This window comes from Balaenoptera ricei, chromosome X (genome assembly GCF_028023285.1).
Source record: "Balaenoptera ricei isolate mBalRic1 chromosome X, mBalRic1.hap2, whole genome shotgun sequence".
NCBI classification, from domain to species: domain Eukaryota; kingdom Metazoa; phylum Chordata; class Mammalia; order Artiodactyla; family Balaenopteridae; genus Balaenoptera; species Balaenoptera ricei.
In genome coordinates, this window is record NC_082660.1 from 33516702 (window position 1) to 33541720 (window position 25019).

The 25019-nt window shown below is 36.0% G+C and overlaps 1 protein-coding gene across 1 annotated transcript in view; it reads left to right on the forward strand.

Annotated features, from left to right (window-relative positions):
* CFAP47 (cilia and flagella associated protein 47) overlaps positions 1-25019 on the forward strand; it is a 487004-nt gene that overhangs the window by 239230 nt on the left and 222755 nt on the right. Inside the window, 3 exon segments of the mRNA XM_059910362.1 lie at positions 11468-11554; positions 20318-20388; positions 21663-21808. Of these exon segments, the coding sequence (XP_059766345.1) occupies positions 11468-11554; positions 20318-20388; positions 21663-21808 (304 nt within the window).

Genomic DNA, 25019 nt, shown 5'->3' on the forward strand with positions numbered 1-25019 from the left:
AAATTATGAACTCTGTTTCCACCAGCTTTAAAAATCAAATCCTTACAGCAATACTTGTGTCGAGACTAGAAGTTGTATGTATGCTTATTATTTTAGTAGTTGATAATTTCCAGTTTTTAAATCACTATATGTCTAGGCTTTTGGTAATTTCTTATTAACAATATCATTTATTGTTGACAAAACAAAAATTCTTTTTTTAAAACAGTTACTGGTGAATTTATGGTTCCCATGTTCAGTGAGGGAGAATTTTTTTTACCCTAATTTTATTAAAGTGTTATATCAGAATGTAAGGAATAAAAAATACAAGAATATGTGGCATTAATCCAGTATTAAAATATGCCCTTAAATGAACCAAATGACTGCAGTTTTTCAGAGGAAATCAGGATCGAACATGTTTAGACTTATTCTAGTGGTTGAACTGAAAGTAAATCTCAAAGTTCCTGGAATTGGTAGAATATTATAATTGTATGTTTCTCAAAAAATTATAATATTTTATTGTTATTTTATGGTTTATCTCAGATTGAATTAAAATTGTTACTTCTTGTGAGGAGTGCATGGTTTGATAGAGGACAAGATTGTTAATTGGGGACTTTTGACTCCTTCCTCTCTTATTTGAATGTGGCCCTCAAACTTAGGCAATGGGCATATGAACTCAAAAATTTAAGGCCAATCACAAAATTTGTAAAATCAATATTTTACTGTAAACATATATTACTTTTAAAGATAAAATATAATAAAAGAGAATGAATAAGAAAGGAAATTTAAAGCCAAATAATTCATATAGAGATTATTTTAATGTTATAAGCAATATAACAATAAATGACCTAGTTTTTCATATTATACTTACAAAAATGATCAGGATTTGCTTATTATTAATAATCTCATATTAAGTGTACTTTAAAGTAAAATTTTAAATTTCATATATTTTCCAAAAATTTATATGCATCACAGTGATCAGATTTGATTCTACTTTGTCAAAATTTAATATTCTTTTTAACAAATAAGGTGACCCAGTCTAGATTTTAAAAAAAAATTTTTTATTGAGCTGTGGTTGATATACAATATTATATATTCTGGTATACAGTACAGTGATTCACAATTTTTAAAGGTAATGCTCCATTTATAGTTATTATAAAATATTGGTTCTATTCTCTTTGATGTACAATATATCCTTGTAGCTTATTTATTTTATACATGGTAGTTTGCAATTCTTAATCCCCTATCCAGTCTAGATTTAACAGAAACAGGATTAGCTCCCACACCTCTGTGTACCAGATCAGTAGTTCTCAAATTCCTCTTTAGCAGGATGCAACTATTTCATGCTGTATAATTCTTTTTTACGTGTTGTAAGATTTGGTTTACTAGTATTTTGTTGAAAATTTTGCATTTATAACCAAAGGATTTACTAGTGTAATTTTCTTGTGATGTCTTTATCTGCTTTTTGTATCATCAGTACTACCCTCAGAGAAAGATTTGGGAAATGGTCCTTTCCATTCTATTTTTGGGGAGAGTTTGTGAAGGATTGGTATTAATTCTTTTAATGTTTGGTAGAATTCACAATTGAAGCCATCTGGGTCTGAGCTTTGCTTTTTGGAAAGTTTATTTTATTACTAATTTCATCTCTTGTTATGGCATACTCAGATTTTCCATTTCTTCTTGAATCAGTTTGGTAGTTTGTGCCATTGTAGGAATTTATACATTTCCTCTAAATTATCTAAGTTGTTGGCATGGAAGTTTTCACAGTATTCCCTTATAATCCTTTTTTTTCCCCCTGCAAAGGCAGTAGTGATGGCCCTTCTTCCATCCCTTACTTTGATTTTTCTCTCCTTTATTCTTGATCAATCTAGGTAAAGATTTGTTAATTTTATTGATCTTTTGAAAGACCCTTCTTCTAGTTTCCTTGATATTTTCTATTGTTTATCTTTTTTTAAAAAAACATCTTATTTTGAGGTATAGTTGATATGCAAAAAAACTATACATTTAAAGTATACAATTTGATGAGCTTGGACATATGCATGTACCATGATACTATCACGACAATTAAGGCAATAAACATATCCATCACTTCCAAAAGTTTCCTTGTGTTCCTTTTCTCTTTTTTTTTTTTTTTTCCTTTTTTGTGGTAAGAATTTTTAACGTGAGAATTGCCCTCTTAACAAATGTTTTAGTGCACAATACCATGTTGTTATTTATAGGCGCTATGTTGCATAGCACATCTATAGTACTTATTCATCTTGCATAACTGAAACTTTATACAACAACTCCCATTTCATCCTCTTCCCAGCCCCTAGCAACCACCACTCTATTCTCTACTTTATGAGTTTGACTGTTTTAGATACCTCATGTAAATAGTAACTTGATTCCACTGAGATTCACAAAGTGTTACTCTTACATAGCTCTATTCCCTTCCCCCTATTTTGTGTTTCTTTTGGTCATATGTATTATATCAATAATGTTACAATAATCAGTAATATTACATAATATTTATGAATATTTCTTTTTATTTATTTTGTATATTTGTTATGATTTTAAGAAAACGGAGAGAAAAAAGGACAGTATATCAATTTGCTAGGGCTGCCAGCACAAAATACCGTAAGACTGGGTGGCTTGAACAACAGAAATTTATTGCTCACAGTTCTGGAGGCTAGAAGTCCAAGATCAAGGTGCTGGTAGATTAGGTTTCTTCTGAGGCCTCTCTCTTTGGCTCACAGATGGCCACCTTCTTTCTGTGTCTTCACGTGGTCTTTTCTCTCTATGTGTGCATGCCTGGTGTCTCCTTGTATGTCCACGTTTCCTCTTATAAGAACACCAATCAGGATGAATTAGGGCCCACCCTAATGGACTCATTTTAACTTAATCACCTTTAAAGGCCCTATCTTCAACTATAGTCACATTGTGAGGTGCTAGGGTTAAGGCTTCAACATATGAAGTTTGCGGAGGGGGGGGCACAGTTCAATTCATAACAGAAAGTACATATTTATAGCCTTCATTATATTAGTCTTCTTATTTATCATTTTTGTTTTTCTTTAATTGTTCTTATAGATTCATGTTACCTTCTGGAATGATTTCCATAGCCCAATCCAGCTTTGTTCTCACCCACCTCACTTCTTCCTTCCTTCCTTTCTTCCTTCCTTCCTTCCTTCCTTCTTTCCTTCCTTCCTTCTTTCCTTCCTTCCTTCCTTCCCTCCTTTCCTCCCTCCCTTCTTTCCTTCCTCTCGTTCACAGAAGAACAAATGTATCATTTAATAAACTATTATAAGGTAAACACTCTTGTATTTGAGTCAAGAAATAGGACTTTGTCAACCATCCCCAAATCTCCTCTTTCTTTCTTGAATAAACTGCTATCTCGGCTTTCATGGTAATCAAGGAAGTGACACACACAAGTGTGAATTTCTGGGCACTGGAGTTTACTCTTGCTGATTAAAAAAAAATCATGTGCCTTTTAAATGATTTACAGGTTCCTCCTCCATTTCTTTCTTTTCCTTACAATCATCAGTTGAAGAACATGAGCTGATTGAGCTGCAGTTTCCCATGTCTGGATTTTGCTGATTTCATGTTTATGGTATAGGTTCACATGTTCTTTTTTCAGTTGTATATTTTGTAAATTCACAGCTGGATACAGAGGAATGATTAGACTCAGGTTCAGTTGCTTTGGCAAGATTAAAGGAAATGACATATTCTTTCTTTAGGAAGCATATAATATCTTGTCTCTTTTTGGAATGTTAGTAGCCATTGATACTCAGTGGGTACCTCCATTATTCATGGGTGGTTACAAAATGGTGATATTCCACTTCTATCATTTATGAAATGTATTAGTTGGAATATTTTTACAAAGAGAACATCTTCTCATCTCTTTGGTTATCCAGTGGTACAGTTCATATAAGAAAAGTAAAATAAATGTTTAACTTTTTCCCTTTATTTTTCTTCTTTTTACCTTTTGACCCCCTTCACTCATTTATCCCACCCACCCCATCCCCCAACTCTGGCATCCACCAGTCTGTTCTCCATATCTATGAGCCTGTTTTTTTCAAGATTCTACATATGAGAGAGATTATATTGTATTGTCTTCTTCTGTCTGATTTATTTTACTTAATGACCTTGAGATCCATCATGGTTTTGCAAATGGCAATATTTCGTTGTTTGTTATGGCTGAGTAATATTTCATTGTATATATACACCACAATTTCTTTATCCATTCATCTGTCAGTGGACACTTAAGTTGTTTCCATATCTTAACAATTGTAAATAATGCTGTAGTGAACATGGAGGTGCATGTATCTTTTAGAGTTAGTGTTTTTGTTTTCTTTAGATAAATACCTAGAAGTGGAATTGCTGGATCATATGCTAGTTCTAGTTTTAATTGTTTGAGGACCCTCCAAACTATTTTCCATAGTGGCTGCACCCATTTATGTTCCCACCAACAGTGCAGAAAGGTTCCTTTTTCTCCACAACCTCACCAACACTTACTATTTCTTGTCTTTTTGATAATAGCCATTTTAACAGGTATAAGATATATCTCATTGTGGTTTTGGTTTGCATTTCCCTCATGATTAATGATGTTCAGGACTTTTTCATGTGCCAGTTGGCCATCTGTATGCCTTCTTTAGAAAAATGTGTATTCAGATCTTCTGCCCATTTTTTAATCAGCTTGTTTGGATTTTTGCGATTTAGATACATGGGTTTTTTATATTTTGGATATTAGCCCCTTATCAGATATTTGATTTGCAAATATTTTCTCCAATTCATTAGGTTGCCTTTATATTTTGTTGATGATTTCCTTTACTGTGCAGAAGCTTTATTTTAGTTTGATGTAGTCCCATTTGTTTATTTTTGCTTTTGTTGCTTTTCCTTTTGGTGTCAGATTCAAAATATCACTAAGACCTATATCAAGGAATTTACATAAGCCTGTGTTTTCTTCTAGGAGTTTTATGGTTTTAGGTCTTATGTTCAAGTCTTTAATCTATTTTGAGTTAATTTTTGTGTATGGTGTAAAATAGTGATCTAGTTTCATTCTTTTGCATGTGGCTGACCAGTTTTCCCACAACCACTTACTGAAGAGACTGTCAGTACCGCATTGTATATTCTTGGCTCCTTTGTTGTAAATAATTGACCATATAAGTGTGGATTTATTTCTGGGCTGTCTATTCTTTTCCATTGATCTATGTGTCTGTCTTTATGCAAATACCATACTGTTTTAATTACTCTAGCTTTGTATTGTTTGAAAGTGGAGAGTGTGACACAGCTATGTTCACCCATCTCATTTTTCAAATGTTTTTTCTTTTCCTTTCTCTTTCTCCTCTCTTTCTGTTAATTTCATTAAACATGTGTTGGTCCGTTTAAGTGTGTACCATATATATGTGACTGTTTATTTTTCTTTTTCTCTCTGTTTTCAGACTGCATAATCTCTGTCAATCTTGAAGTTTGTTAATTCTTTTTTTCCTGCCAATTCAAATCTCTTGAGCCCCTCCAGTGATTTTTTTATATCTGTATTGTTGTTTCCAAATCCACAATTTCCATTTGGTTCTTTATTAATTTCATTCTGTTTTGATATTCTCTATTTGATGTTACATTGTCATCATGCCTTCCTTTACTTCTTTAGTCATAGTTTCCTTCGTTTTTGAAGACATTTACAATGGCTATTTTGAATTAGTGTTCTGTTAAATATGGTAGCTGATCACTCTAACAGGCAGTTTTTCTTGCATGCCTCTTTTATTGTTTCTTTGCTTGTTTCATAATTGTTATGTTGGAAACTGGACGTTTTTGAAAATATATTGAGTTCTGGTCCCACTTCCCACAGGATTGTTAATGTTGTTTGGTTGTTTGTTTACTGAGTAGCTGGCTTATTTTAGTGATGTCTACTCCCCATCCCCCTCCCAAAAAAACCCCACATACATAGTGTGAACCTTCTAATGTTGCTTCTAGGAGATACAGCCTTGGGTATGCTCACAGTCACTCTGGGTTAACAGTGGTTTTGGCAGGGCTTTCTTTGACTATCTGTGTCTCTGTCCACACCTAGCTATTAAATTCCCCTAATTCCAATTCTATGGAAGGCATAAATTGCTCCTCAGGCCAATTCAATCAAATCCAGCTCCTTTGAAATAATAATTTGTTAGGTCAGTGTTTGAGATTTATTCTGTCCCCAGGAGGGCTCCTCCCAGTGGTCTCTTGCCCCAGGTTTCTCCAACAAACTAGCAGGGATTCTCCCACTTGCCTTTCACTACAACTTCACTTTTTTTTTTTTTTTTTTTTTTTGGCTGTGTTGGGTCTTCATTGCTGCACGGCTGCACGCAAGCTTTCTCTAGTTGTGATGAGCAGAGGCTACTCTTCATTGCGGTGCGTGGGCTTCTCATTGTGGTGTCTTCTCTTGTTGTGGAGCATGGGTTCTAGAGCGCAGGCTCAGTAGTTGTGGCGCACGGGCTTAGTTGCTCCGCGGCATGTGGGATCTTCCCGGACCAGGGCTCGAACCCGTGTCGCCTGCATTGGCAGGTGGTTTCTTAACCACTTTGCCACCAGGGAAGCTCCAACTGTACTATTTTTAAGAGCACCCTTGATCTTCACGTTTTTGAAAATGGAATCAGTTCCTTTGTGAAGAGACTAAGAACTATATGCTTTAAGGTCAGCTTCTCCCTCTTGGCAAAATCTCTGAGCCACGGCTCTCTTGGTGGAAGTGGGGACAGTGGTACACTTTTCTTGGAGAATCAGTCCCACATTAGGAGCTGAGTGCTAGGTGGGATGGGGGACAGTAGCTTCAGGTCTTCCTGGCTTGCTTCTCCCAGCATAGATCCACCACTTTATAAGGTAGGGCAATGGCGATTTCACATCCATGTAGAGCCTGTGGTCCATGATTTGGTGCTGGGCAGAAGAAGGGAGCCCCTTGGCTCCTCTCAGCTGCATTTGCCCAGAACTTAGCCTCAGCAACATGTACTTGGGGCAGGATGAGAAATGTTGATGTCACACATCTCTCAGAAAGATAGTTCTTTATCTGGGAGCTAGGGGAGGAATGAGCCCTATATTCTTAGCTGTACTAGTCTAGAGTAGAGTTTATGTCTTAATTGGGTGAGGAAGGAGGAGGAAGAGAGTGGTCTTGGTTCAAATGCCACAGGCTACATCTTTTCTTACTGAATTTAGTAAATATTAATGAAGAGGTGTGGGTTTTTTTGTTTTTTGGGGTTTTTTTTGCTATATGCCCTCAAAATCATTTCCAGAGAGTTTATATAGTTGATTTTTATATTTTAACTCATTTCCCTGGTAAGTAGTCCGTGGAGCTTTCATGCTGTCATGCTGTGCTAGAACAATGTTTGCTTTAAGTTCTGTTTTGTCTGTTATTAATATAGCCACTCCAGTTCTCTTTTTTTTTTTAACTGTTTGCATTGTATTTTTTGTTTGTTTGTTTGTTTTTTAATTCTTTTGTTCCCAGTCTGTGTCTTTGAACCAATGTTTGACTTTTTCTAAGCTATTTTTTCCATTTTGTCAATCTCTGCCTTTTGATTAGAGTGTTAATCCCTTTATAATTAATGTAATCTCTGATACAGTAGGGTTTATGTCTGCCATTTTGATACTTGTTTTCTATAAGTCCTGTATCTTTGTTCATCTGTTTCTTTATTACTGCTTGATTTTGTTTTAAATATTTACTTTTAGTGTGCCTTTTAAAATTTTTGTTTCGTTTACTGTATGTTTTCTTAGTTTTTTTCTCAGTAGTTATCCTGAAGATTATAATTAGCACCCTAATTTAAAATAATCTAGCTCAGCTTGATACCAATTTAATTTCAATATAATTCAGAAACTTTGCTTCAGTGTATCTCCTTTTCCTAGCCTCTTGTTAGTGCTATTATTGTTATACCCATTACATCTTTATAAGCTATAAGCCCATAAAACAGTTTTACATTTATTGTCTCACACTGTTTTATTTTAAATCAGAAAGGAGAACAAAAAGGATTGCAAATAAAGTACATTTATAGCCTATTTGTTTTATGTATTTACCTATGTAGTTACCTTTACCTATGCTTTTTATTTCATCATGTGGTTTAGAGTTAACTTCTAGTGTTCTTTTACTTTAGCCTGAGGAAATTCTGCTAGTATTTCTTGTAGGGTGGGTCTGTTAGCAATTAATTCTTTCATTTTTTTGTTTGTTTGGTAATATCTTAATTTTTCCCTAATTTTTGAAGGATAGTTTTGCTGTATATATTATTCCTTATTGATAGTCTTCTTTCAGCATACTGTATACATCATCCCATTGCATTCTGTTCTTTAGGGTTTAAATGGGAATTCTATTGTTAATCTTACTGAGGAGCAACATAGGTGTTGAGTCAATTTTGTTCTGCTTCTTACTGTGTCTTGGCCTTTCAGTGACTTGACTCTTATTGTCTACCTATGGATCACCTTGGGTTTATCTTGCATAGAATGTTTTGTACTTCTTAGATGTGTAAATTAATATTTTTCATCAAATTTGGGAAGTTTTCATCATTTATTTCTTCACATTTTCTGTCTGCCTCTTTTTCTCTTTTCAGGATTCTGATTAGGCTTATGTTTGTCTGTTTGAAGGTTTCCCACAGTTCTCTGAGGCTATGTTAATTTTTCTTCATTCTTTTCTCTTTACATTCTTTAGAATTAATCATTTTACTTGACCTATCTTCAAGTGTACTGGTCCTTTTGCCACCTCAAACCTGCAGTTGAGTCCTTCTAGTGCTTTTTTATTTCAGGTATTGTACTTTTTAAGTCCAGAATTTATAATTCTGGACTTAATTCCTATATATAGGGATATATGTATATATATCCCTATATATAGGCATTATATATAATTCCTATATAACAAATAGGCTATAAATGTAGTTCTTTTGTATAATATCTCTTTATTGATATCCTTTATTAATTGTCTCCATAAGTGGGGTTGAAGGTCTTTGACATATATTGGGTCTCTACTAAGCTATGGCGACTCTGCCTATGGGCATCTTGTCCCCAGATCTTCCTTTTATGTTTTGTCAGGCTCTTATTTGATCCAATTGCTGTTGCAGCCTCAGGCATAATTGCTACTGATTGTTTTCAACTAACATCTTGGGGATAGGTGTTTTCCTTTGAGTCAGTTTGATTAAAGACAACATCTTGCATATTGAGCTCTTCTAGGGAACTGTGAGACGGGTTACACAGGAACAATGATCAGGGATGGGACTTTTTTGAAGAGCTCCAGTCTCAGTCTCTTCCCTCCTGTGGCTGCAAGCCTGAGCATTTTTTAAAACTACCTTGGTTGCAAGGCTGTCAGTTTTCAAGGCTACTATAGAGCTATGGAAAGGAGGAGGGAGAGTTACACCATGAAAGTTACAAGGCCACAAATTCTACTGTTCTTGCCAAGGTTTGGCAGCTTTTCTTGAATAAACACTACTTAGATTGCTGCAAGCCTTTCTTTAGTGAACTAGAATTCTGAAAAAGTTAATTTGGACAGATTTTTCCAGTATTTTTGTTGCTTTTATACAGTAGTGAATATATGGTTGTTCTAAACCATTCCCTGCTTTTCTTTTTCTGGTGGCCTGGTTTTATTATTTAAAATATGTGGGTTTTTTTTTGTTTTAGATTAGACTCGTGCTTCTCAAAATGTCATCCTTGAGTCAGCAAAATCAACATCACCTGGGGGCTTATTAGAAAAACAGACTCTCAGGCCCACTCCAATCCAATTGAGTTAGAATCTGCATTTAACAACATCACCAGAGTATTTGTTTGTACATTAATGTTAGAGCAGTGCTGGTCTAAGTCAAGATTACTCAGAGTTTAATCCATAGACAGGCTATTTTAAAAACACCTGGAGAGCTTGTTTTAAATGGAATCCATGCCAGACTAAGTCAGAATTCATGCAAATAGAAGCTTGGGAATCTGCATTTTGAACAAGCACTCCAGATAATAATAATGCACGCTGAAGTATGAGAACCACTGATTTAGAAACTGCAGTAATGAAACAAGATCTTTTTCCATTTTAATGACAGTTTATATTTCATTTTACAATTAATATGTCTATTTTGAGGAAAGCATGTTCATTGTAATTAAGCAGGGATTTTTCAAACAGAAGCATACAGAATGCTATTTTATCTCAAAAATGGTGCATGTATAGTATATGAAAAATGTAATATTTATTATATTGGTTTAGTTTTTTATTTGTGTGTCAAGTAATATTATCCTTGTGATTGTTTTTTAGCCAGAACAAATTATCACCAAAATAAATTGCCCAATGATTCACCATGGATTTATAGAAATAAAAAGAAACATTATGTTTTTTGCCTCATAATTTTATAATATTTAAATGAGAATTTAGTGTATGACTTTACGTTTAAATTGCTCTCTGGAGAGGAATTATTCCTACATTTGCTTAACTGTAACTTTACAGTGATATAAGCAAATCTGCTAGTTTGATACATAGCTTGCATTGTTCATAGTTTACATTTTATTACAGTTAATTTTGTCTCTTTAAAACTTTTTATTATTTAATATTTATAAAATTCCTTACAACCCTTATATGAAGGCACCAGAAATATCAAGTTAAAACAAAAGGACAAAAACTGATGTCAACATTCAAATGTTAGGATATATAAATGTGTTGCAGTTTAGTTCATATATGTGTGTTTGTGAATGTGTGTGTGTTTTAAGACTAAAACATTTGATTAATTTTATTACTGATCTGGTTTTCATTGTAAAGCTAGTATTGTGAGATATTAATAACTGTTACATAATAAAAAAGCTTTCCTTTAACAAATCAAGTTTGGGTAAATCTGTTCTTAACAATATTATACAGATTCTGTTCAACTCTGAAGGAGGGATTAGGCATTCCTGAAATGAATCTTCATGATATCTTTCACCTGCCGCTAGAGTGTCATTTCTCTACATTGTGGGGGGCTGAGATGATAACATATTCATGTTTGTGCTTTTCAGTACCTAGTCCCACACCTAACACATAATGGAGTCTCCAAAACTGTTTCTTGAAGGAATGAGCATTATTATATAGGAAGGACGGAATTTCTGTGTGATTCCAGATGATGGCATAATTATTAATGCACTGATTTAACTAGGTACCCAAATCTCATGTCCACTCCTGAAAGAAATGTTTCTCTTTTCTGGAAATAGGATTAGAAATTATTAAATGTGTATAGCTCTGACAGTGTATTAAGACCAGTGTGTAATTTCCTCTTTCTTTCTGGAATATAATTTGGGTGGTCATTTTTGCTCTAAATTTCCTTGTTATGAGAATTCAGTGTTGACTTTCCATATAAAAATAGCATTTTTTACCTATTTCCATTCCAGATCTTTTCTTTCTAGCCTATGTTTTGAGTTGCAGAATGAGAGCACATGGACTTTTTGAATTGTAATTTATTCTGATTCTAATTATAGTTTATGAATGATGGAAAATAATTTAAAAGAAGAATGTTTTGTGGTCATCTGAAATTTGTTACAGTAGAATTCAAAATAATCCTTTTTTCATTTATTTTAGTGTAATTTTTGTGGAATCTTCAACATTTATCTCTTTGCCATCCCAATTAACTGAAGTTGGAGAATTTGTTGACCACATGAACGATGGGTAAATGTCTATATATTTTATGCTCATAATTATCTGAGGCAAATTTCTGAGAAATTAGCATTCAAGTAAACTTGTTATATAATTACACAGTAGTTTTCATTTATTTGAAATACTTAATTTATATTATATTATATATATAATTTATATTATTCACACTGTTATTCTCTTTATATATTTCTAGGTTTATGTGCATGAAAATTGAATACATATGCACTTTATTAAATGCACTGGATTCTCATTATTCATGGTAGTTATGTTCTATAAAGTTGCCATAAACACTCAGTGAATATTGCACCATTACTCCAAGGAGAAGTATATATAACCACATAGATTATAATTGTAAATCCTAAAAACCACCTATCCTGGTAGATTCCACTTTTTTTTACTTTACACAGAGAAAATGAAGTTCAGAAGTGTTAAATGACTTGCCTGAGGCAGTCCCACTAACAGGTACCAGAGAAGGGTTTTAAACCCTGTCCTCCTGATCTCAGAGCTAGAGCGGCTTGTGCTTCTTTTTTTTTTTTTTTTTTTTTTAATTTATTTATTATTTATTTGTTTTATTTTTGGCTGTGTTGGGTCTTCGTTGCTGCACGTGGGCTTTTTCTTTAGTTGCGGAGAGCGGGGGCTACTCTTCATTGCGGTGCGTGGGCCTTCTTATTTTGGTGGCTTCTCTTGCTGCAGAGCACGGGCTCTAGCGCATGGGCTTCAGTAGTCATGGCTCTCAGACTCTAGAGCACAGTCTCAGTAGTTGTAGCACACGGGCTTAGTTGCTCCGTGGCATGTGGGATCTTCCTGGACCAGGGATTGAACCCGTGTCCCCTGCATTGTCATGTGGATTCTTAACCACTGCGCCGCCAGGGAAGTCCCTCGGCTTACACTTCTGTACTTGTGTACTACCCCCTACAGTCTCCATCCTCTGCTTATCTATGCTGGAAAACTGAAATAGAAAAGCCCAGTGTCACCTTATTCGACCTCAGCTGGGAACTTGTGTGACCAGCTACTGGAACTTTCCACCATTCTGCACATGCTTGCGAACAATTGTGAAAGTGCCATAAGTATTGATTTGTGGGTTACAAATCAGTTTTAGTGAGGAGGTGAATTTGCAAATACGGGATTGGTGGATAATGAGGATTGACTGTATTTAAGCTTATTTGACCCATGTTACGAAGTCTGTATTTAGTATAGAAAGGAACTTTGACTTCTCAATAGAGAAGTAGAATTTTTTAAAGTTAGATTGCCTCATATGTCTCATCTGTTTTAAACTATAAAATAGCTGTTTAAAGTGAAGTAGAATAAAACAATGTTATAAAGGTTGAAGAAAGTCAGGCAGAAACAAAATAATGCAGGTTTCTATTATAGAGGTGCACTTGACCGTTACTACTGTGTTTTAGTGTATTTTATACCATTGTCTCTGTGTAATGCTTGACAGCATCAGTGTCATCCTTTTAGCTGCAAAAACATTCCAAGAGGCAGGGATTTGGCAGTGTTGATACATTGAGCTATAAGGCAACATTATAGATACCATAGGAATGGAATATTGTAGGCATTTATGTTAATTTCTTTGTAGTATGAAATGCTAGTATTGCCAAAAAAACTTCGGTAAACAGTTCTCCTGGATTTTTTTTTTTTCCAGTCCCTTGCTTCTTGATCAAGAAGTTGCTTTGTGGTCACAGATTTTGCCTGAATGGCTTTGAAACAATTTCTTCACATTAATTGCAAATAATTTATAGTATCACATAATTAAACTAGAGTCAAATCTCAAAGAAATGCTGTAGGTATCTGTGAGCAGAAGTAACTCAAAGTGGGTCTGTTTAATGAAGAGCAAAAATATTGAGTCTACCTTCATAATTTGGAACACAATATGGAAATTCTGTACCCAGATTTTAATATGATTTTTCTTCATACAATGTTCTGAAGTGGTTTTAGTTAGACCCAAAGTTCCAGAATTATTGAAGCCATAGAATCTCAAACTACAGGTAAAGATATGTTTTTAAGTTATGCCTTTCAAATCAAAAACAAAATAGAATCAACAAGTATGAAAGCATTTGTAATTTAATTTAGGAAAGGAAGGAAACTTTGGAAATACTCATGCAAAATAATTCCCAATTCAGCGTGAAGTATCGATTAAGAAGTGTGTCTACCACAGTGTCAAACTTTATTGATCGTTATTTCTCATATAGTCTCTTCCATTTGTATTTATAATACTGTGCTGTCTTAGTTCTTCTCTCAAATCTTCCTGTGAGAAAAGAAACATAAAGATACAGTGACATTGAGTGTTGGGTCAGGGAGAACATAGAGTAGTCAGGCTTCGGCAGATTAGCTCTCAAAGAAAAATTCAGAGCCGTTAATTTAAAGGATCGCAGATTTACTCCTGTGCACCTCTGTAAAGACTGTCTCCCAGATCAAAGGCAGGGGTGAGACAAAGGCGAAAGCCACACGGTTCCTCAAGGAAAAGGGCTGGTCCTTGGTATGTCATTTCAGCACTGACATGGATTGAATACTGAGCCCCAAATCCATATGTTGAGTTGTGATAGAATAGTCTCAAGTTCACCAAAAAGCTTGCTTTTCTGACAATTCTGAACAGATTTATTAGAAGCATTACCGTGGCTCCTTCTTCTAGGGTCCTGACTGCTTTCTGTGTAACACCTCCAGGCTCCGGTTCATGTAACAGGCAAGCCTTTATTCATTTTCTCAAGGATCAGCTGAAGTATCCAGAACTCCAGCAATCAAGTCCACTTTATAGGCAGCAGAAAGGATAAGAGTGTGCCCTATTTCTGGAAGGGAAGCTTCCTAGAAATACCACGTAGCACTTCTGCTTGTAGCCCATTGATCCAACCTTAATCAGATGACCAACCCTAGCTGGAAGGAAGACTGAGAAACTGCCCTTCTCCACATACACATCAAAAGAAAATGAGGGTTTTGTCAGGGAGGAGGGAAGGGCCAGTGGTTATTGGGATAGGCAACCAACAAGTTCCACCCTGAGGGGAACACAAAAGAGCGTTTTTTCCTCCAAATAGCACAATGTTATCTAATATTTCATCAATCTGGCTTCATCAGCATAATGAGGCCTTTTGATCTTTAATCTTAATAAAACAATACTTAATAATGTGACACATCCTGTTTTTCTTAAAGCTCTCCTTAATGTTTGTCTTGAACAGATTTCCAGACACAAATAAAATTTAAGAACATGCATTTTCAATCATGACCAGAATGGAAGTCTGGTGCAGTACCTCTATGATTAACTTTCATGTGTAATACACCATATAATAAGTATTACATTATCTCAATAAAGCCCTGGTCTGGTCTCTAGGTTTAATCATCAAGGTAACATAAGAGAACAAGAAAATGTTTTTAAAAATCTCTATAAGCTAACTGGATTATTTTTAGAGCTTTTTTACAAATATCCTTGTTTTCCTCTTTTAGGCACATGGTAATATTGCACTTCCCCACTAATGTTGAAGTTATCCATGAACACATAACTTAATCGGCCAATGGCATGTGAGAACTGCTGACTATTTTTTCCAGGTGGTAGCTTTAAGACCCAGTGAGCAATTTTTCTTGTCCCCTTTCCCTGACACAGTTATGAGAGAGGCACATTTAGAAATGGAGGCCTCCTTCACCAAGGATCACTACATGTGTGAGCAAGAAATAAACTATTGTGTTAATCCACTGAGATGTGGAGTTGTTACTGTAGCATGACCTAGCGTATACGAACTGATACTCCTCTTCAGAGTCACTTCTGTTAATATCTCCCCACATGATAAATAACCTCTTCTCAAATGAGCCAGAAAGTGCTGAAATTATCTTTCAGGTGGCATAAAAATGGATCTCCTATTTAAAAATGTAAAATGTCTCTGTAAACTGGTCTTCTTTTTTTTTATAAATTTATTTATTTATTTATTTATTTATTTATTTTTGGCTGTGTTGGGTCTTCGTTTCTGTGCGAGGGCTTTCTCCAGTTGCGGCGAGCGGGGGCCTCTCTTCATCGCGGTGCGCCGGCCTCTCACTGTCGTGGCCTCTCACTGTCGTGGCCTCTCCTGTTGCGGAGCACAGGCTCCAGACGCGCAAGCTCAGTAGTTGTGGCTCATGGGCTTAGTTGCTCCGCGGCATGTGGGATCTTCCCAGACCAGGGCTCGAACCCGTGTCCCCTGCATTGGCAGGCAGATTCTTAACCACTGCGCCACCAGGGAAGCCCTAAACTGGTCTTCTTAAGCAACAGATACATATAAAACAACACAGTTGAAACCACATGGATGAGGAAACTTTATGTTCATCACATATTTTACTTTATGGGAACATGATCCCTGAGCATAAGCAAGAACAGTTAAGAAGTTTTTATTCTAATTAAATCCCAAGGATTATCAGAAAGGATCAGGACAGGAGACTGATTTTAGCCACACTTTAAAACTGAGTGATGGATCAGCAGTGCTCAGAAATGGGCAATTTGTAAACAATTTCCTACAGTGATATGACTTGCAATTTTTTTCCAGCAATTTTGAATTATTTATCACTCCATAAATTTTTACTAAGTGGCACCTTAAGTACTGTTCTTAGTACTGGAGAAATATTGGGATAAATAAGTCGCAGATCTGGCCCTAAAGTTGCCAACCATGAAGCAGAGAAGAAGAAAAATCTACACAAATGGAAGCAATTGTACAGGGCAGAATGCATTCAGTAGTATGTGTTATACCAAAAAATAATATATATATATATGTATATGCTCTGTGAGCTGATTGGCAAGGAATATCACTATGTAGATATTATTGAGATCTTCGTGAAAGATAAAACATTGAAGGAGAAAAATGAGGTCCTAGTAACCTTTTTTTCCATGCATACACCATGTTCTCCTTTATCATATACAAATTGGGATCTGAAATATGAGTATGATCTTGATGGCCAGAATCTAAAGCAGGGGCAGAACTTTCCTACAAATATCCTACAAATATAGAAATATCATAGGAAGAGGGAATTGCAGAAGCATTGGGGGGAGTGGGGGGCAGGCAGGCAAGGGGAAGTACAAGGCATACGCTTATAAATATGGACTATAGGATCAGCATAGGAAAGTGTGAATTCAAGTTGAAGAGGTATTGAAGTGTTTATCATTCTGCTTTGTACTTATTTCTTGTAGAGCTACTTTGCATGGCAGACTGGATACTCTATGAACTGAGGGGTTTCATCATTCGTCATTGTTCCCAGTATAGCTTGGCCCAGAATAGCCACCCAAATGAAAGAAGGCCCTGGTAGAGATATGTTTCTGAGTCCTGATTCTTGTTTAAAAAAAAAAGCTGGGTTCTGGAGAGCCATGATTTTAAAATATTTCATTCTGCTACACTGAATAATTAGTAACAGTTAGAATTAGGCAAGTCTGTAAGGAAAGCAGTCTTATGAAGCCTATTCTACTTCACAGAATAGTGTTTTATAAATACATAAAATAAGATGCAAGGATTACAGAGTGTCTTAGTCTACTTGGGATGCCATAACAAGATACCATAGACTGGGTGGCTTAAACAACAGAAATTTATTTCTCACAGTTCTGGACACTGGAAAGTCCAAGGTGCCAGCAAGTTAGGTTTCATTCTGAGGCCTCTTCTTTTGACTTATGGGTGGTAGCCATCTCACTGTGTGCTCACATGACCTCTTTGTGCACACATGGAGAGAGAGGTTGAGCTCACTGGTGTCTCTTTCTATAAGGATGCTAATTCTGTCTTATTAGCACCCCACCCTTATGACGTTATTTAACCTTGATTGCCTAACAATATGCCTTCTCTCCCAATGCAGTCATTTTGGGAGTTAAGGCTTCAACATACGAATTTAAGGGTGACACAGTTCAGTCCATAGCATAGAAGAAAGTGATAGTCTAGTAGATTATCAAAATATTTAAAAATTGTAATATGTTAAAATATATACTTCTTCATTATCACAATACATAGTAAGATCTACTGGTAGAGATTAACTACCATACTTTAAAAGTAGCAATGAAATAAATGACCGCTCAAGATATGTGCAAGAACTGAAACGTGATGTATACATATTTGTGATTGTTTGGTGATCAAGTCATAGTACGGTTAACCACTACTACTGTGGTTTGGTTTAAATTGCTATTAAGAGTTAGTGGACATAAAGATGAATTTTTCCCCATTTAAATTCACAGATTCACTCTGTCCTTGTACCACAGGTTAGCACCCCTTGCTTTAGAGACTTCTCAACTGTTCAGGAGCCAGAGTGGTACAAAAAGCAGCAAACATTCCATTTTAACAGCCCTCCAGATGGCCATGGGGCCCTATTTTGACAAACTCATGGACACATGGAGGATGGAATGAATCTAAAAATTGATCCTCGGGCTTCCCTGGTGGCGCAGTGGTTGAGAGTCTGCCTGCCAATGCAGGGGACACGGGTTCGAGCCCTGGTCTGGGAGGATCCCACATGCCGCGGAGCGACTGGGCCCGTGAGCCACAATTGCTGAGCCTGCGCGTCTGGAGCCTGTGCTCCGCAACAAGAGAGGCCGCGATAGTGAGGGGCCCGCGCACCGCGATGAAGAGTGGTCCCCGCTCGCCGCAACTGGAGAAAGCCCTCACACAGAAACGAAGACCCAACACAGCCATAAATAAATAAATAAATAAATAAAATTAAAAAAAAAAAAAAGACGTCACTTCATTTAAAAAAAAAAAATAAAAAAAATAAAAATTGATCCTCTTATATTCCTTCCTGTGATGCATAAAAACTAGACTTGAACCAGATCATTTGCTGTTTGGTTTGGATGCAGCCCTGAATGCTAACCCAGAAGTATGAAAGCTTATAATAAAAATCTTCCTTCCCTGTTGGAGAAGCTTGAGAAGGAAGCCATTCTTGGAGCTGATTTATTCATGCCCTGACTAGAACCAGTTCAATATCGTTTTGATTATTTTAGCTTGAAAAGAGCTGTATACCACTATTGCAGAGGAAAAAGTAATGCCATCCCTTCCCACCTCATAAGTAAGTTCTACTCTCTGACTTTGGCCTACTACTAAATTAGCAGAAAATATTCCATTGCTTGATCTACAGTGTTTTGTATAATTTTAGCCTTTTTTGATGCTATTCTTCCTTAAGACCAAGGCTTTGAAATGCTCCCTCTGCCTTAACTTCAACAATAATCAATGAGCATTTAGGAAAATGGTAGCATGGATTGAGGTATGGGGATTAACAAAAGGGTAAATGAATTGTTTTCTTTTCTGTCTTTGGAACATGCAAGATACTGGTTTTGTAATCAAGTTGGGTTTGTCATCAAATTTCTAGGGTCAAGAACATTGATCAGGTAAAACAGAATTTTCCTGAGCCAGATTATTTTATTAAATTATTTTCTGATGTCTCTGAATTAATCATGACAATCATTAGCTTTATGAGCAAGTCAATCAAATTCTTAGGTCTGTAAATTATTTTTATTTGTCTTTACCATAAATAGTACAGGTAACTCAATTTTTTTGGGTTTGAGACTTTCCTTTGAGGATAAGACAACTCTGATTTATTCAAAAAGGCACTTTCATTAGCTGTTCTCCAACAAAATAGGTAAAGAAAAGAAAAAGGAGACAAAGCCCAAATTGCTCTGCTTTTCTATTCACTATGAAAAAATAAAAATGACTGAAGTGCTAGTGATTGCAAGTACTGAACAAAATGAGGTTTGGAGATTATCTGAGCATTTTAATCAGGCATTCTACCCAGAGCTCCATTATCAAAGCGATGGCATCAGAGCGGTACATTGAGAAATAAGCATTCTTTGTTGTTCTTTCCACTCTTTGTATAGTCTCTCTTATAAATGCTAAAATATCCATCTGCTATGTCTAGCATAGCCTTCAGGTATCTATCAAATGCTCAAATGACATAAAAGTATTAAATGTTCTTTTTAAAAAAAGGGGATTACTGAAACCGATAGTCAGAATGCCTGTGAGTAGAAGTAAAGCACAGAATAATGACAAGATGTGGTAAATAACCTTATTAAGAATGTGGTGTAAAGAAAAGACAGTGTTTGGAGAAAAGGAATGGATATGGTTGGAAGAACATTACTTAGAAATAGTATATTTTTACAGCATCAAATTCAGACAAATCAGCTGGCAAGGTGAGAAAATACGGGATTTTTATAATCTCAGAAAAAAATCAGGCAAACAATATCTTAGAGCCTAGGTACTAATTGACAGCAAAATAATCATGAATACCAAGAGGAGCAATTTGGAGAAAATTGATGGGTTCTGGAAGCCATGGAACCTTTCAAGGGAGGCCCTTGCTTCAGGCTGTGATTGGCTAATTTTCAGGAGTGCAACAAGAGATTAAACAGCTGCCCATGTCTCCTTCTACCTTTATGGGAAAGAAACAAATGTGGGGACAGTTAGCTTAGAGAAGACAGTTTTTCAAGAAATCAGGTTCTAGAACCATTTTTGGAGAGACTACCTATGTAGTCCTAAGTTGAGACACCCTCCTTTGGGGTCTGAGGATTTGGGTTTTTATTATTATTATCAACTGTTTACTTCTCTACAGTATTTGCAAGTAAAAAGGAATTGTTTTTACCAAATTTTTAGAAAAGCAATGGTGAAAATATAAATGATTTTTCTTATTTTTAAAATTTCTAAAACAATATAAACGTAAAAATGATCTTGGAAATACATCTGTGGTCTTTGCATATCGTATTGTAGGTAGCCATAATTTTTAAGGATGTGTAAGATTGAATTAAGATAGAATATTGTTTTTGAGTCTTGTTTGTGCTGTTGATGTTGTCTTCCTGTTCCCTTATGACAGCGGTGCTGTGAGTAGCAGTGAACATGATGTTGCTGAGGGCTGTTCCCAGGCCCCAGATGCCTTAAAAACCTGTGAGTGCTGCAAATAAAAGCTTTTATTTGTTTGCATTTCTTATTTTTATATATAGAGCATAATATGAAATGAAATAGTCAATAAATCCGACTGTAGACAGAACGGTAAGCCCTGGGGATTGCTAGCCACGTGGGAGCCCGAGGTGTTGGTCCTCAGCCTTTTCTGCACCATGACCCTTTGGAAAACTCTGTCCACATCTTGCCTTTCACTGCTGGGTCTTAGTTTCCTCGCCTGTACAATGAATGTATTTCGATAAGGGACCTTTATGTTTCCTTTGGCTTATTCTGAACTGTTTAAACCTATTTAGGTGACAGGTCTCACCATGTTTAAAATGTTAAGCAGAAGACAGATTTACTTTGTTTAATGAAATAACTATAGATTTAGAAAATGTGGATAGAATGATGGATAGGAAAATGGATATGGGGATGTGCTGGTGATCTCTAGCTACAGAACAAACCACCCCAAATGTAGTGGTATTAAGTAACAAAAATGCCTTATATTATTATCTCTCACACTTCGGGGGTGACTGGCCTCAGCTAGGTGACTCTTGCTCAGGGTCTCTCAGGCAGTTGCAGTCAGATCGAGGGTGGGGCTGTTGTCTTGGACGCTTACATGTGGCCTCTCTATGTGGCCTTGGCTTCTTCACAGGATGGCAACTTGGTTCTAAAAGCAAGTGAACCAGGAAAGAGAGATGATTAGGAAGAAGTTGTATTACATTTTCTGATCTAGTGTCAGAAGTCATACTGCTTGATTTTGCTGCATTCTGGCATACTCTCCGTTAGGATCAGGTCACTAAAACTGGCCCACCGTATCTCCACATTCAACACAGTATTGAGGAGTTTGTGGATATGTTTTAAAAACTAACAAAAAGATAAAACTATAAACAGTCCTTTATTTCCAGTTTAAGTTGTCTGTTACACCCTGTAATTTGAATCATTGCATAGTCCACAAAAAAGCTGAAGATTCTGGAATGATCTCTTTGCTATTTATTTTTATATGTATATCCAGGCTAATTTTAAACACTAGTGAACTTCCTTTTGTTTTTTAAGGAATCTTTAATAGAGGGTCATAATTACACCTTTTTATTATGTCAAGCTTGGGCTGGGGTCCCCCATACTTTCATTAACAAATGCATCATCTAATTTTGTGTGCTAATGCTTTGAACATTTTTAAAATTCATCCCCAAACTCTAATCACTAATTGAAACAGCTCCTTTATTTGAACAGCACTTACGAAATGATATGTAAACAAGCACTACTTCATGTTTTGGCAGCAATTAAGTCCAATTTCATCAAAGAGTTCTTCTGCTCTACACATACTCTTCACTTGGGAGCGGAAGGGACTTCAAGCCTGGAGCTCTTCTTTCTCCCCTTTGGCATGCACACCCGCTACTGTGTCATCATCTTCAGCAACAAAAAGGTGAGAATGGAACTGTGGTGTGTGCTTTCATCAAGGGCTGGCACTTTAATAGAATAACCAATGCAGGCAACTTGAAGGCAGCTGAAGACTATAGGAATGTAGATAACAATGTCAGCCCTCTAGTTGCTAAACAAAGAGCTTATCCTCAAGAATAAGCAAAGAGTTACACTAGTTGTAAATTTTATTGGGTTGGCCAAAAAGTTCCTTTGGTTTTAAGGTAAAAATATAAGGCACATTTTTCATTTTCACCAAGAACTTTATTGAACAAGGTATTCAGCGTTTTGTTCCACTACCTTCTGCCATTTTTTCAGGCAACTTCATAATTCCATCTTCCCCAAACTTTTTATCTTTTTGAGCAAAGAACTGTTCCAGGTGCCTTTTACAGTCTTCCAGCGAACTGAAATTTTTTTCCATTAAGAGAATTTTGTAAAGACCGAAATAAATGGAAATCCGAAGGTGCAATGTCTGGTGAATACAGCAGATGAATCAGAACTTCCCAGCCATGCTGTAACAGTTTTTGCCTGGTCATCAAAGAAACATGTAGTCTTGTTGGAAGACTATCCATTCTATAGACTTCCATTCTATCCTGATGGAAGATTATGCGTTTTCTGTTGACTAATTCTGGATGCGTTTCATCGAGTGCTGCTTTCAGTTGGTCTGACTGGGAGCAGTACTTGTTGGAATTAATTGTTTGGTTTTCCGGAAGAAGCTCATCATAGAGGACTCCCTTCCAATCCCACCATGTACACAACATCACCTTCTTTGGATGAAGACCGGCCTTTGGTGTGGTTGGTGGTGGTTCATTTCGCTTGTCCCATGATCTCTTCCATTCCACATTGTTGTACAGTATCCACTTTTCATCACCTGTCACAATTTGTTTTAAAAATGGAACATTTTCGTTACGTTTAAGTAGAGAATCGCATGCGGAAATATGGTCAAGAAAGTTTTTTTCACTTAACTTACATGGAACCCAAACATCAAAGCAATTAACATAACCAAGCTGGTGCAAATGATTTTCAACAATTGATTTGGATATTTTGAGTATTTCAGCTATCTCCCGTGTGGTGTAATGTTGATTGTTCTCAATTAATGTCTTGATTTGATCACCATCAACTTCAACTGCTCTGCGCAACCTTGGAGCATCGTCCAGCCAGTAATCTCCAGCACGAAACTTCGCAGACCACTTTTGACACGTTCAATCAGTCACAGCACCTTCTCCATACACTGCACAAATCTTTTTTTTGCGTTCCAGTTGCGTTTTTACCTTTCTTGAAATAATAAACTATAATACGCCAAAAACGTTGCTTTTTTTCTTCCATCTTCAATATCAAATTGGCTACACAAAAATTCACCAATTTTGATAAGTTATTTTTTAAATGCACGCTGATATGACAGCTGTCACAATACAATCTAACAGAATTGTTTCTAATGAAGTTAAAGACAACTAAGCACTACTAGAGACATCTTATGGAAAAAACCAAATGAACTTTTTGGCCTGCCCAATATAATGGTTGGATAAGGAAGTCCCATGGGAGCAGAGTGGAGGCAAGCCTGACCTGCTGGGCCCTATCTGTATCAGTTATGTATGGCTGCGTAACAAGTTACTAAACATGGGGCTTAAAACAATCCGTATTTATTATGTCACATTTTTCACAGATCAGAGATCCAGACATGACCTAGATAGGTCCTCTGTTTTAGGTCTATCAAGTCTTCAATCAAGGGATTGGCCAGTGCTGGGTTCTCCTCAGAGGCTCAATTTAGGAAGGAGCTGCTTCTAAGCTCTCTCAAGTTGTTGACAGAATTAATTTTCTGGCTCTGGGATCCATGCATCTTGCTTCTCTAAAGCCAGGGAAGGAGAGAGACAGAGAGAGGAGAGGAGGCAGGGGAGGAAGGAGAGAGAGAGAGACAAAGACAGAGAGAGAGAGAGAAAGAAAGAAGACAGGCTTAGAGGAAACGTTTTACGGCATTATTTTTTTATTTTTTATTTTTGTTTCACACACACACACTGTATTTTATTTTTACAAGAGATAAATAGACTGACACCAAGCATTGTACATGGATGACCACAACAAAAGTAACAATGATTGCAATTACCAAACATGAAACACACTCATACTATGTCATAATATTGACTTTCAGTCCAGTAATCCTCCACTGTAACAGCTCCTTTACTTTGCAGTGAAAATTGATTTGTATATTCTTTGCCTCTGAGTCCTTGTGGGATTTTTTTTTTTTTTTTAATTCAGACAGAAAGTCACAAAAATTATACTCATCCTCATCAGTTCACTCAGTCCCATGTAATTAATTTTTTTTTTCATCTTGATCTTTTGTTAGCACTTTTATGAGTTCATCAGTTTTTCATTAGAGTTCTGAAAATGCTTATTCATTCAGTTCAGCAGTACAGTCAGTTACCAGAAACCTGTACTTGTCAGAGTCTTTTCCATGAATTTCTTGAAGATGAAACCCTTTTATAGGAACATATTTGCAAAATCATCAGAGTACACCCAGAACTGTCTGTAAATGACAAAAGACTTAAAAATGACCACGGTTAAAGATTTGATGAAAGTTCATAATAATGCAGTTGACAAGAAAATTAGTTATTTCTGAGATATACATTTTAAAGTAATAACTAGGATTATTACTTATAACATTATACCAGAACATATAAGATTTTTAGAAATTTCATGTAATGTCTGAAACATTTATATTAACATATTTCCATACATATTTCCATACCAATACAAATATAAGATTTTTAGAAATTTCATGTAATGTCTGAAACATTTATATTAACATATTTCCATACAAATAACCCAATGAAAGTTTAGTATTAGTTGTTTTGTTTGTATTTTTTATACTGCAGGTTCTTATTAGGCATCAATTTTATACACATCAGTGTATACATGTCAATCCCAATCGCCCAATTCAGCACACCACCATCCCCACCTCACCGCAGTTTTCCCCCCTTGGTGTCCATATGTCCATTCTCTACATCTGTGTCTCAACTTCTGCCCTGCAAACTGGCTCATCTGTACCATTTTTCTAGGTTCCACATACATGCATTAATATACGATATTTGTTTTTCTCTTTCTGACTTACTTCACTCTGTATGACAGTCTCTAGATCCATCCACGTCTCAACAAATGACTCAATTTCGTTCCTTTTTATGGCTGAGTAATATTCCATTGTATATATGTACCACAACTTCTTT